The 12,372-nt window shown below is 39.0% G+C and overlaps 1 protein-coding gene across 5 annotated transcripts in view; it reads left to right on the forward strand.

The window, feature by feature from the left end:
• LOC111871451 (ATPase family AAA domain-containing protein 2) overlaps nt 1-12,372 on the forward strand; it is a 109,380-nt gene that overhangs the window by 15,737 nt on the left and 81,271 nt on the right. For 3 of the 5 annotated variants that reach the window (XM_033754261.1, XM_033754262.1, XM_033754263.1), the window contains exons 4-6: nt 1,988-2,241; nt 3,817-3,820; nt 5,190-5,445. In XM_033754261.1, the coding sequence (XP_033610152.1) occupies nt 1,988-2,241; nt 3,817-3,820; nt 5,190-5,445 (514 nt within the window). The remainder of the gene's footprint in view (nt 1-1,987; nt 2,242-3,816; nt 3,821-5,189; nt 5,446-12,372) is intronic. The other 2 variants (XM_023864587.2, XM_033754264.1) reach the window with 2 other exon arrangements.

A 12,372-nucleotide genomic window follows, 5' to 3' on the forward strand; every position in this document is an offset into this window, starting at 1 on the left:
CTACTGGCCGTTGACGGCAAGGGATCCCCAAACCATGCAATGTCAGTTTTGGGGCATCATGAGTAGAGTCTATATTTGGATTGTCCATATTGATTCATTTTGTTATATTAAATATTTCTTATATATCTGGAGGTTTTCTGGCTATCTTTGCTTAAGATTGCAGCATGGACACCCCATTCTACCTTGGGGGGGGAGGCATTGAGAACCCCACATATGAACCAGGAGCAGAAGCGGCGCCATCCCCTTTCTAAGGAGGGGAGGAACTGCTCAGGTTTTGTGCAGAAGTTATGTCTGGAGAACCGAAACCAATGTTGAGTCAATTGAGTAGTGAGTGATTAGCTGTCAAGATTGTGAGTCTGCAGCTAGTCTTCAATTAATGAGTTATGATGCAGACATCTAGTCTGGGTCTGTGGTTATTGTGAGAAAGTCACTACCCCATGGCAGAGGCTTGGGCACAGAGGTACAAGAGTTTTGAGACAGCCAGAAAGTAAGGACGTGAACCTGGAAGCTGAGGAATCTGGCATCATGAGCTGTTGCTGGGCAACCACTAGTGAAGACACAGGAGAGGGAGAAGACTTATTGCCTGCCATTGTGAATTGTAAAGAGTGTGAATTAGCAATTGCATTATAATTGGTTGTGGCTATAAGTTGCAAGAGTGCAGTAAATACAATTACCAATCCAAACGCCTTGTCTAGTTACTAAATATGCGACTATTTTTAAATCTCAGTCTCAGCTATTAGTGTTAGTGTTTGAGTTGCATACAAGGTCACAATACTGTGGACATGTAAGTTGAATGGCAAAGGGGAAACCACTTGTAAAACCCTCATATGGAAGACCAAGAAAGAAATATGAGGAAAGTGGCAAACTGGATGTTAGGGAAATAGATTGTGAGGGTATTATCACATGTAGGGAGTGTGCGTGACTTATAGATGTGATTTGGATTGATGATTGGATTTATTGACACCTTATACATAGCACTTGGAACTATATGTGATTACAGCACTATCACTGGTACACACTTTTCAGTTCACCGTTACACACGCACTAGGGTTCTCAGTCTTCACTAGTCTTATGGTTGCAGTGGATTTTTAATAGTCTCACTGTAACTTGTAATCACATGTGAAGTCTTCTTTTCATGGCCTAATTCCTTTCCATTATTCTGCAACTGCCAACTCAATTCACTTCCTCTGCTCCCAAGCTCATATCCCAGCAGGCTGGTGTCTTGAAACCCGTCTAACTCTTCTGAGTCTGAGTTTTAGTCTGAGTCTCATTTTATGATCAACGGTCAGTTGGCCAGTCTGTCTTATCATAAAACACCCATCTGGGGCTTGCGACCAGATCTTTACTACTATTTGACAGTTACGGTCTTGTGTTTTGTTGGCACCCTCTCTGACGAGAGGACAGGTCTCTCTTTTGTATATGCTGCTGGTCCTTGCCAGCACAGTCCTCAGATCCGAGTCCCTTGGTACTTGAGACCATATATTACTGTCTCAAATTTGAGACTTCCCTTTTCGTCGCCTCCTACGACTCGCAGGGTCACAGCGTAGGTATTCAAACCCGCCTCCTCATGGGCGAACTGGCTGGGTCAAAGTCAAAGTCACATTGAGACCTACTAACTCTTCTCATCTGAGTTCTTCTTTATAACCAGTTTGCACAGACCATGCAGGAAACATAGCCTCCCTATTGTTGGGATGGCATGTTTACAGCACCTTTGCATAGCAACAGAAACTAATCAGTTGTTTCTTGCGTATTCATTGCCATGGGTACGTGTTTACCGAGTTGTTCCCTAGCAGTGAAAGTCTATTCTGACTTCACTGTTCCTGCGTTTGGGTGTCATATCACATTGTGAACTGGATTTAAATGGTTCAATATTCTCTCCATTGGTGGTCTTTAAGGATAGCAGTATGAACTGTGAGGAGTTCTCATATCAAAGAGTCACACTAAATATCCTTTTAATGAAGTTAATGAGCACACTACCTTGTTCTAGCAGAGTTCGGAGGCAAACCTCTCGTCGGCGGACGCTGAGGACATCTCTGTCACTTCAACAAAAGACGAGCTCGGGTGCTGATTCTTCAAGAAGCCACCATGTTAATCATAGTGTAACTAGAACTAAACCAGTGAAAACACGTGCTTTGGGAGTAGTGGTAGCGGATGAAGAAGGAGAAATGGGCAATCAAGGAATGAATGGTCATGATAGCAACTCAGAGAAACGTGGTGCAGATGACAATCAAGAAGGAGAAGGTATGATTGCTTTATATTGCTGGCATGTCTTTGCTCTCATACATATTCACATTTAGATATACCCTTATAATGTGTCGGCTAATTGCATTTTTTTAGTTTTCTCTGGGCGCTCTTTAATATTCATTAATACTGCGATATGGCGCCTGTAAGCTGGAATAGTGGAGCTAGAGCAGAAGTCCATTGCTAGCCATCGTCTTTCCAAACACATGTTCTCTCAGCAACAAACAGATCTGGAAGTCCATTGCTAGCCAATGGCTCGCTAATACATGTTTCTATGTCAGTGGAACAACAGAATAACAGAGGAGCTGTAAGACATTGTGACATATTAGTTTTGACCAAAGAGGGTTCATTCATGAATTCAATTGGAATAATTCATAAGGGAGTTCAATGATTCAGTCATAAGAGAATTCATAAGATAGTCATCATTCAAGGCAGTCACAATAGAAGAAGTGACCAATTATTTAGAGACTAATGACCACATATGTGGTTGCGCAGTCCACACGTGTGCACAGCTTTTTAAAATCTAATTATAAGATATAAATTCTTTTTTTTTTTTAATTGTTTCATTTTGGTGCGTTACACTATCAATCACAAAGTTAGTAGAAAGTCCGTCGAGTGTAACAATTTGTAGGTCACTTTTTATTATTATTTCTGCCTTACATGTTTCGGTTTGACACAACCACCTTCAGAGGCACTTGCTATAATTATGGAAACACTGTCGCTGTTTTTGATGTTCACAATTGTGTTTGTCGTGTGGACGTTGCTACAATACGTTGACGTGTAAAAGCACAAAACATGCTAAGATAATTGAGTACACTCTCAAGTTCTCACTTTTCATCCGAACCTATTTTAAGTTAAAACGCTAAAATGTTAAAATATTTGATATAAAATGCTGAACTCCTCCTTGTTAATTCATCCTGAAGATGGGAGACGTCAGCTTGAGGTTATATGGCTTATGGTTTGATATGTTCCTGTGTGCTGTGTGCTGTGCGGTACACACTCAGGTACCACATATTACATTATTTTCTCTAGGAAAGAAGTATATTTTGACTTAAGACTGACTCACCATGCAAACAGGACTTTGGAACATTACCAGCTTTTAAGTCAAGGATGAGGCATAATTTATATTAGGTTTAGTTACCATGACGAATTTGAATCTCTTCCTCTCGCAGGTTGAGATGATTCATGTCAAGTCTGGCTAGTACTGTAAATAAATCTGATTTCAGAGACCGGTCTACATGGTCATTGTTTTATCCGCCTTTTTTAAGAGGACTGTTTCTAGGTTCAAATCGGAGTTAAGCTAAGCTCAGTTAGGATGAACATTCTGTACTTGTTTTGAGGGAAGTCAGAAATATTACAAGTGTCTTTTCTCTCTATTATAAGCAGAATACAATACATATACTGCTATAGTTTGAAATGAAGGATGTTTCTCTTGCTTTTGGAATTTATGACTTGTTTTCTTTTCTGACAAATGTTGCACAGAAGGAATGGTGCTATACTGAAACTTAGAATAACAGCTCTCAGCTCTGTGTGATGTCTTGTCCTTCAGCTGGAAGGTCTTTGAAAAATTTTGAGGAGAAATTGTACCAAGTCATTTTTGACATTGGATATGTACCAGTCAGATTTGAACTTACACCTTTTGAAATTGTCTAGTTACAAACAAAAGAAGATACATGACTGTTCCATGCTAGTTGTCAGATAAGTAACTTCATATCTGAAGGAGCATCGAATAGTGCAAACTATGTTAATCTCTGTGACTGGCCCTCTTTGTATAACTTTGACGTGGACTGATTGTTGTGTATTTGCTGCTGAAGAAGCATGTTTTTACAGGCCATACTAGTGGACACCTTTTGCAACACTCCTCTGAGTCCTACACTCTGACTTTCAGGCATCATATTGCAATATGAATGATGTTGAAACATAGTTTTTACAAGAACAGCGGATATTGGGAATTATTATAATAAAGTGAAATATTTGTATATGTCTGGTTGGATGTCTTAGTATATGTAAACAGATTTTGTGATTTTGTGCAGCAGATGGTGTGACTGACTATAACAGCTGTTCATCAGACTTTTTTTATTTTGTACTTACTCTTTATCACTGCACTTTGCTACAAAAAGAAGATATAGAATTTGGATTCTTATTAATTCTCCTTCAGTTATAGGCTCTTTTTTTAAATACTGATTTTAGGTTAATTTCTTGTCCAAGTTTATGATTTGTGTTTCATAATTCCCACCTAATACAAAGACAAAACAGCTCCTTCCAGTGTGACTATTTAAGTTTTTACTACTTGAAAACTTAGTGCCCTTACATGTTTCCGTCCTTACGGACCATCTTCAGAGGGCACATCCATACTTATTTGGAAACTACTGTCACAGTTGGTGTTTTGAGTGCTAAAATACATACACACATAATACCTAGAATGCACAGTATACACAAAATCCAACCTTTCCACAACCACAGCAGCTTTTCTAGTACATTAAAGTTTTTAAAACTTTGTTGTTTAAGTTAAAATTTATAAACCAGTTAGGTTCGTGTCCTTTCTCCTATTGTCTTTCTTGATGGGGGCTGAACTTGTGCCACCTGTTTATCTTGAGAAGGAGATTCTTGGTATCTTCCTGTATTTGTTCGTGGCATGCTGTATGAAAACAACACTCAAAATACCCATTGTGATAGTAGTTTCCAAATAAGTATCAATATTCCCTCTGAAGATGGTCCGTAAGGACTGAAACATCTAAGAGTACTAAGTTTTCAAGTAGTGAAAACATAAATAGTCACACTGGATGGAGTTGTCTTGTCTTTGTAATTGTTAGTGTGATGGACCAGAATGAAACAAATCACATTCCCAACTAATGTTCGTATGGATTGTTCCATGTAGGGCCCATATATTGGACTTTCAATCGGAAACAATTTAAATTGTTTTTTAAGGACTGCTCTCATATGTTGTTAGGTGTGCGTCGCAGCACACGTCAAAGGAAGCTAATTTACGACAACTTTAACACAAGTTGGATCCTAGGCACTCAAACTCTGCGTGGCTATCCTATGTTCCTGTCAGACAAGGAGGCTGTTGGGACACGAGGTGACAAGGGACTTCACCAGGATGAGGTGGAACCAGTGGAACCTGGGGAGGAACAGGATGATGTGAAAGAGGTTCACAAGAAGCGACGCTCATTGTCAGAGCTGGAGCCTGCTGTTATTGATGATGTAAGTTGTTTGAGTGTTCTGTGTAACTTAATATAGTAGGGCTAGTCAACAAGATTTTTAAGTCGTGTCTGAATGGAAATGGGTGAGCAGTTATGTTTGATACTGTGTGGGGTGATGTTGATGTAATACAGTTTTCTAACCCTGTGTGTTCAGCTAATGATACATCATTAAAGTGTCTTCTGGCATTTTGAAATTAAATGGATATCAACACTCTAATAGTTCTTTTTTTGGGGGGGCCTCATGTAATTACCACGTGTTGGACGTCACTTGGGAGAGGCCTTTTTACACAATATAGCAGCCCTGCGTTGAGATGAGCCACTTTTGGCAGTCCTTTTGGTGAAGTTTCACTTTGGGCACTACTAGTAAGAGTTCTTTGCTGTCCTTCATGATCAATATGAACGTTACATGGTCTGGGAACCATGTCGAGGTGCCATGTGAGTAAAGGGAGGAAAGTGTCCTGGGTTCGAGCAATAAGATTCTCTCTTAGGGCTTAATGGGCCTTGCTCTGACGAGAGAGGTTTTCTTGGTGAAGAAGTCTCTGGATCACAACTCAATATTAATATATACACTTTATTTATTAAGAGCACTACATGACTTAACAGTTACTCACAGTCACCGATACACTATACAACTTTAATATTTACAACACTACTACATGCTCACGGATTGTTCCGTAACTGACTCACTGAGTTACTGAGCATGTACATGTCTGTCACTTGTCTATCTTTGCCATCCAGGATCAGTCCTTTAAATACCATGAGATGATGTAACATCCAGAACCTTCTCTTTCCAGATCATTCTTGAAGCTTCTTGAAGCTTCTTCTCCTGTTTCATAGTTCAAGAATGTTCTGGAAGTTACTTTTATCAGACTGGCAGTGGGATGAGTAGTCATTCACATACCACGTCGACTATTAAATAACCTTCTAGTAGCCTTTATCTGTACATTCCTCATTGTGAATTCATGGAACAGTTAATGCAAAACTGGGCATAAATTACATTTAGTATAAAATTGGTACTAAGAAACATAAATTTCTGAAATTTATGCTGGTACGTAATGATCAGTTACAACACATACAGCAGTAGTTAGCTAGGTGTGGTAATAACACTTAGATCTTGCCCAGGCTTATTTTGTGGTCATATTGCCCTGTGCTGCCTATTCTTTTTTAAGTGGTATTGAAAGTTCTGGCAACAGTCTTCTCATACTTTAATGGAAAATGGTATGAAATTTTGTTCATGTACTGCTTTAGCCACATGTCATTCACTAGTTCACCCGTAAATGTAGCTAGTATGTTTGTAATGGTCTGTTTAGCTTGTGTATTGTTACATTTAAATTTTAAAATGAGATTATTGTATTTTTAGCTGGAACAGGCTTAATTGCATAAACCACGAAGATGGTGATAATATATACATGATTATGAAATCAAAATTGAACAAACATAGGAAAGAAGGAGCAGCAGCAAGGAAACACCCACAGACTACTTAGGAAGGCCTACTTCAATGTAACTGCAATGCAAAATGGACAAGCTGGTGGAAATGATGAAGAAGGAATAAGTTATGAGACAATGTCCAAACTTCAGGATTAATTTAACATCAATGTATTTACTTCTGCTGTGCTAAGAGCAAGACCTGAATCACCCCTGTGATTAAAACTGATGCAAATATGAATGGAGCACAGGATGATAATCTACTTACTGATGAGTGAAAACTATTCCCAACATGTCACAAGACAATGGACAGTCTTGAGAACTAAACCAATATCTACAAGGCACTCCCAGCACTACTGTGGAATATACAAATATTAACTTTCCATTTCTCTGCAAGATGCAGTAAACAGATGATAATGAAATACAGAAGCTTCTCTCCCCTTTTTTCAAAAATAAAAAGATGGACTGACAGACAAAATTAATGAGCTTGAAGTACACAGAACAAGAATATTAGTGACCTGTATAGAGGAATAAATGAATTTAAGAAGGGTTACCAACCTAGAGCATGTTAAAAGATGAGAATGGTGATTTGCTTGCAGAGTCCCACAGTATTCTGAATAGGTGGAAGAATTATTTCTGTCAGCTACTGAAAGTATGTAGAGTCAGTGATGTTAGGCAAATATAAATACACAGAGCTCAGCCATTAACACTTGATACTAATCCTTCTGAGGTTGGAATTGCTATTGCAAATTTGAAAAGAAGTGTAAGTAGTCCAGTAGTGATCACATTCTGGCAGAAATGATGTAAGCAGGACGCGAAACATTATGACCTGAGATCCATAAACTCGTTAATTCTTTTTGGAGTAAGGAAGAACTTCTTGGTCAGTGAAAGAATCTATTATTGTACCACTTTACAAGAAGGGTCATAAAACTGACTGTGGTAATTATTGAGGAATATCATTCTTTATCAACATAATACAAAATTTTATTCAATATCCTTCTCTCAAGTTTAAGTCCATACATAGACCAAATTACTGAGAATCATTAGTGTGGGTTTCGATGTAACAGATCAATTAACTAATCAGATATTTTGAATTTGTCAGACATTGAAGAAAAAAATGAGAAAGTACATCAGCTACTTACAGATACCAAGAAAGCTTATGATTCGGTTAAGAGAGAAGTTCTGTACGATATTCTCTAGAGTATGGTGTTAGGCTGATTAGAATGTGTTTAAATGAAACCTAAAGTAAATTCCATATAGGTAAACATTTTTCTGATATGTTTCCTACTCAGAACGGTCTAAAATGGTTTGATGGTTCATCGCCATAGCTTTTCAATCTTGCTTTAGAATATGCTAACAAGGTGTAGGAAAATCAGGTGGCACTAGAACTCGTGAGATACATCAGATGCTGTTCAATGCTGATGATAATGGAAGATAAAATAGATACCATAAAGAATAACACTATAACACTAATGATGCTTATAGGAGGTTGGTAAAGAAGTAAATGCAGAGAAAACTAATTATATTAGTGGCAGGCACCTCCCTCTTAAAATTGCAGTGCCTACAAAAAAAGGTTTTCTGCACCATTGGAAATTGTCCACAGTGCACACTGGTCTGCAATTTACATATAGCTTTCAACCTTTTGTATATATACAATTATGTTCCAAAATTGTGCAAGCAACAAGAAGTTGTACAAAATCATTAGAATGAACAGGTTCGCAGTCTAGGACAAGGTGAAGCAATGCATAGACAGTGTAAGAGACTGAAACTTGGCAGTGGTCAAGCTTAGAACCGTTCAAGTGGCTAAGCTGCCTTTGTAGCATAAGATACGTAAGATAAATGTTATCTGCTTTGCAAAGCCTGTACTGATAGAGGACTTGTATGATACATAAACCTGATGAAAGACCAAGCATATTCATAAGAGAGAAAACCATCTTCTCATCAGAGAGGATGTTACATAAGGACTGTGCTCATGAGGGTTGAGTTGAAAAAAATGTCTCTGGTCATGAGTCTCGAGGGGCTTGACACCAAGACAAACTGATTTGCAGTAAACCCCCAGTTGTATAGTAACTTTGACTTTGAGTTGGCCAGTCATGTCTAGTAAGTTGTGTTAGTTGCAGGATGGTAGCCAGCTAGCAACAACATAAAACACAAGCAGAAGAATCGACACTGTCAGGAACTGTAACCTAGCAATGCCTGGTGAAGATGTAGAAGCTTTAATGTTTGAAGTAGTGATTTTTGGATTGTGTAGATCCATGAAACTGTTGTAGTTACCTGTAATTAGGAGATAAAAGAGTCCAGTAACTCAAATTACCAATCTAGACCCCATGTCAGTCACTAACTTGCGGTATTTTTGTATATGTGGTGTGTTCAAAAAGTATCGAACCTTTGGTCGGCAGAAATACATTTATTGATTTGGAGGTACAAAACCCTAATCCCCTTCAAAGTAGTCTCCTTGGTAATGCACACACTTCACCCAGCGCTTCCGCCATTGTTGGAAACACTTCTGGAATGCGTCTTTTGGAATGGTGATCAGCCAGGCTGTCGCATTCCATATGATGTCTTCTCTTGACTCAAATCAGGTTCCTTTCAGCGGCATTTTCAGCTTGGGAAATAGCCAAAAGTCACATGGAGCCACGTTGGGGGAGTAGGGAGCCTGACGAACCACAGGGATGTTGTGTTTGGCGACGAAAGTCTGAATCAGATGCGCAGAATGGGCGGGTGCATTATCATGATGGAGCTGCTAAGTTTTTGCTGCCCACAGATCTGGTCGTTTGCGCCACACAGCATCACAAAGGCGACAAAGGACCTCCTGGTAGTATTCCTTTGTGATGGTTTGACCTTGTGCGTACTCATGATGCACAACCCCACAGGAGTCGAAGAAAACGGCCAACATGACCTTGACATTGCTGTGGACCTGCCGTGCTTTTTTTTGGCCTCAGGGATGTCGGATGTTTCCACTGTGACGACTGCATCTTGGTTTCCGGGTCGTACCCATAAACCCATGACTCATCGCCTGTGATCACGGTGTTCAGAAAGTTGGGGTTACTGTTTGCATTGTCCAGCATGTCCTGTGCTATTTCCAGACGGCATTGCTTCTGCTCCATTGTTAGCAGTTTCGGTACAAATTTCGCGGCCACTATCCTCATGCCCAAATCCTCGGTCAAAATTGAATATACCGATCCAATGCTTACCCCTATCTCATTTGCAAACTCTCGGACTGTTATACGACAGTCCTCCATGACCAAATTCCACACTTGCTCAATGACATTCTCATTTTGGCTTGTTGAGGGTCTGCGTGAACGCGGTTCGCTGTCCACTGATGTGCAGCCATCTTTGAAGCGGTTTTACCACTCCTTTATCTGTGAGTTGCTCATGGCATCGACCCTGAAAGCCTGTTGAATCTTGCGAATGGTTTCCACTTGGGTATTGCGAAGCTTTTGGCAACATTTGATACAATATCGCTGCTCATATTGTTCCATCATTTTACACCTTACTGGAATCCGACGAGCGCTCACTACACGTCCTCACTCATAGGCCGACTGCCAGCGAACGATGCTTTCTGCGGGCGGGAAAAAATTCACGACTGTGCAAGAATGTCCCCTCCACATCTCCACCAAAGGGAGCCTCCCGCGCTTCATTGGTTTACGCGGGAGAAAAGAAGTTTCAATACTTTTTGAACACACCACGTACATCTGAGCCTATAAACTCAAGTGAGAAGAATCTTTGTTTAATTCTAATTATAATTATAATAATAATTATTATTGAGAACAAGAGACTTCAGTAGTCATAGCATGTGTTCAGAAAACCATTGTTTATTGTTTTTTAATTTTCTTATGTGTTTAGATGACTGTTGTTGGTTGTAGACTATGCAAGGGAAGTGTACAGTTATCAATTAAATATCTTGGAAAGTTTATGACACACAGAAAATTTGTATATGACATCAGATGTGTATGTCATTCTCTACAACTTTGTTTGAAACATTTTTTTCTCTGAAAAGTTCTTCTATTTAATGGGTTATGCTGGTGATAAAAGGATGTTTCATGGTTGATCTGCACTTCAGTTTTCTACAAAAAGAATATACCTACCAGAATCGCCAAACTATCACTCCTTTTGAAGATATTCTCCCTTTACAATAACACTTTTTTTTTCTATCATCATGGCAAATTACTGATGCCAACAACATAAACACTTCTATCTTGATGTTCAGCAGATCATGTTTAAGTTAATCAGTTAGGTTTCTCTCCTTCTAGGTGGACCTTCATTGGTCAAAACAAATAAAAATCACTTGGGGCTAAGGCAGGTGAGGAATTGTAAGGATGATTGTTCATGATTTCCCAGCCCATTGTTGCCAATGTTGTTGTATGTGAACGAAACATTTTCATGCAGTAGGATGATCTTCAATAATTTTCAGGTCTTTTCTTCTGAGTTTCTTGGTGCACATCATTCCAAAGCAAGTTTCTCTAATACTCTTCATTAATTGTTATACTATGTGGAATAACATCAATATGATTCACTTCTTTTGAGTATCAGCACATTTCCCATGATCTTGTCAGCTGACAGATGTATTTTGAATTCTTCTGATGGTGGAAATCCCTTTTGATGCTGTTCTCGCTGGAGTCACATGTCACTGTTCACTATTGGAATGTGTTTCCCTTGAATAGAAACTAGTTCAGATGTTCGGAAGATGCAGAAACACGCCACTCATTCTGGTTGAATGTTAAAATCTCTGGGAGCCACTTTCTTGAGCAGTAAGTTTCAAATATTTCCAACACTTACACCACTGTAGGATGAAATATCATACACTTTAATTCTTCTCTTTCCTAAAATCAGCTCTTTGTAAAGGTGAATACTCACATCATGTATAGGTGTTGTCTGAACATGAGTATGCAGCAGGTTTGAGACTTCTTCGTGGCCTTCAGAGAACTTCCTATACCAATCATAGACATTTGCATAAGACAGGGTCTCTTCTCCATACTGTGCATTTAACATAAAAGAATTTCTGCTGGTTTCACTTTTGCTAGGAATATGAAGATACGTGACTGTTCTGTGCTAGGAGTGGCAAGGATTGACAAGGTTTGACACAGTCTAGCTCTAATACAGAGGGGATTGGAGTTGGGGCAGTACATGGCTTACACAATGGGCAGTGAGTGCAGTGTTGCCACTAACTGTCTATAAAAGAGTTTGTTTTTCTGGTCTTCAGGAAAGATATAAAGTTCATATTAACCTTTATCCTACGGCCCTTTAAATTCATGTTTTCCCAGCGGTACGGAATTCTTTAAAGGGCCGCTATTTGAGATCCATTAAAACTGTAGTCACTTACTAAATTTCCTCCTATTTCTACAATTTCTGTGATAAAAGAACGAAATAAACGCTGTTTTTTTCTCGAAAGAATATAGAATCAGATATTGTAATTTACAGATTGTATAAAACATGTTAAAATTTTTGCACTGACTCCAAAAAGAAATTTGCCAATTTTTTTCCTTCTCTGCGAGAATTCATA

This window comes from Cryptotermes secundus, unplaced genomic scaffold (genome assembly GCF_002891405.2).
Source record: "Cryptotermes secundus unplaced genomic scaffold, Csec_1.0 scaffold434, whole genome shotgun sequence".
NCBI lineage: Eukaryota > Metazoa > Arthropoda > Insecta > Blattodea > Kalotermitidae > Cryptotermes > Cryptotermes secundus.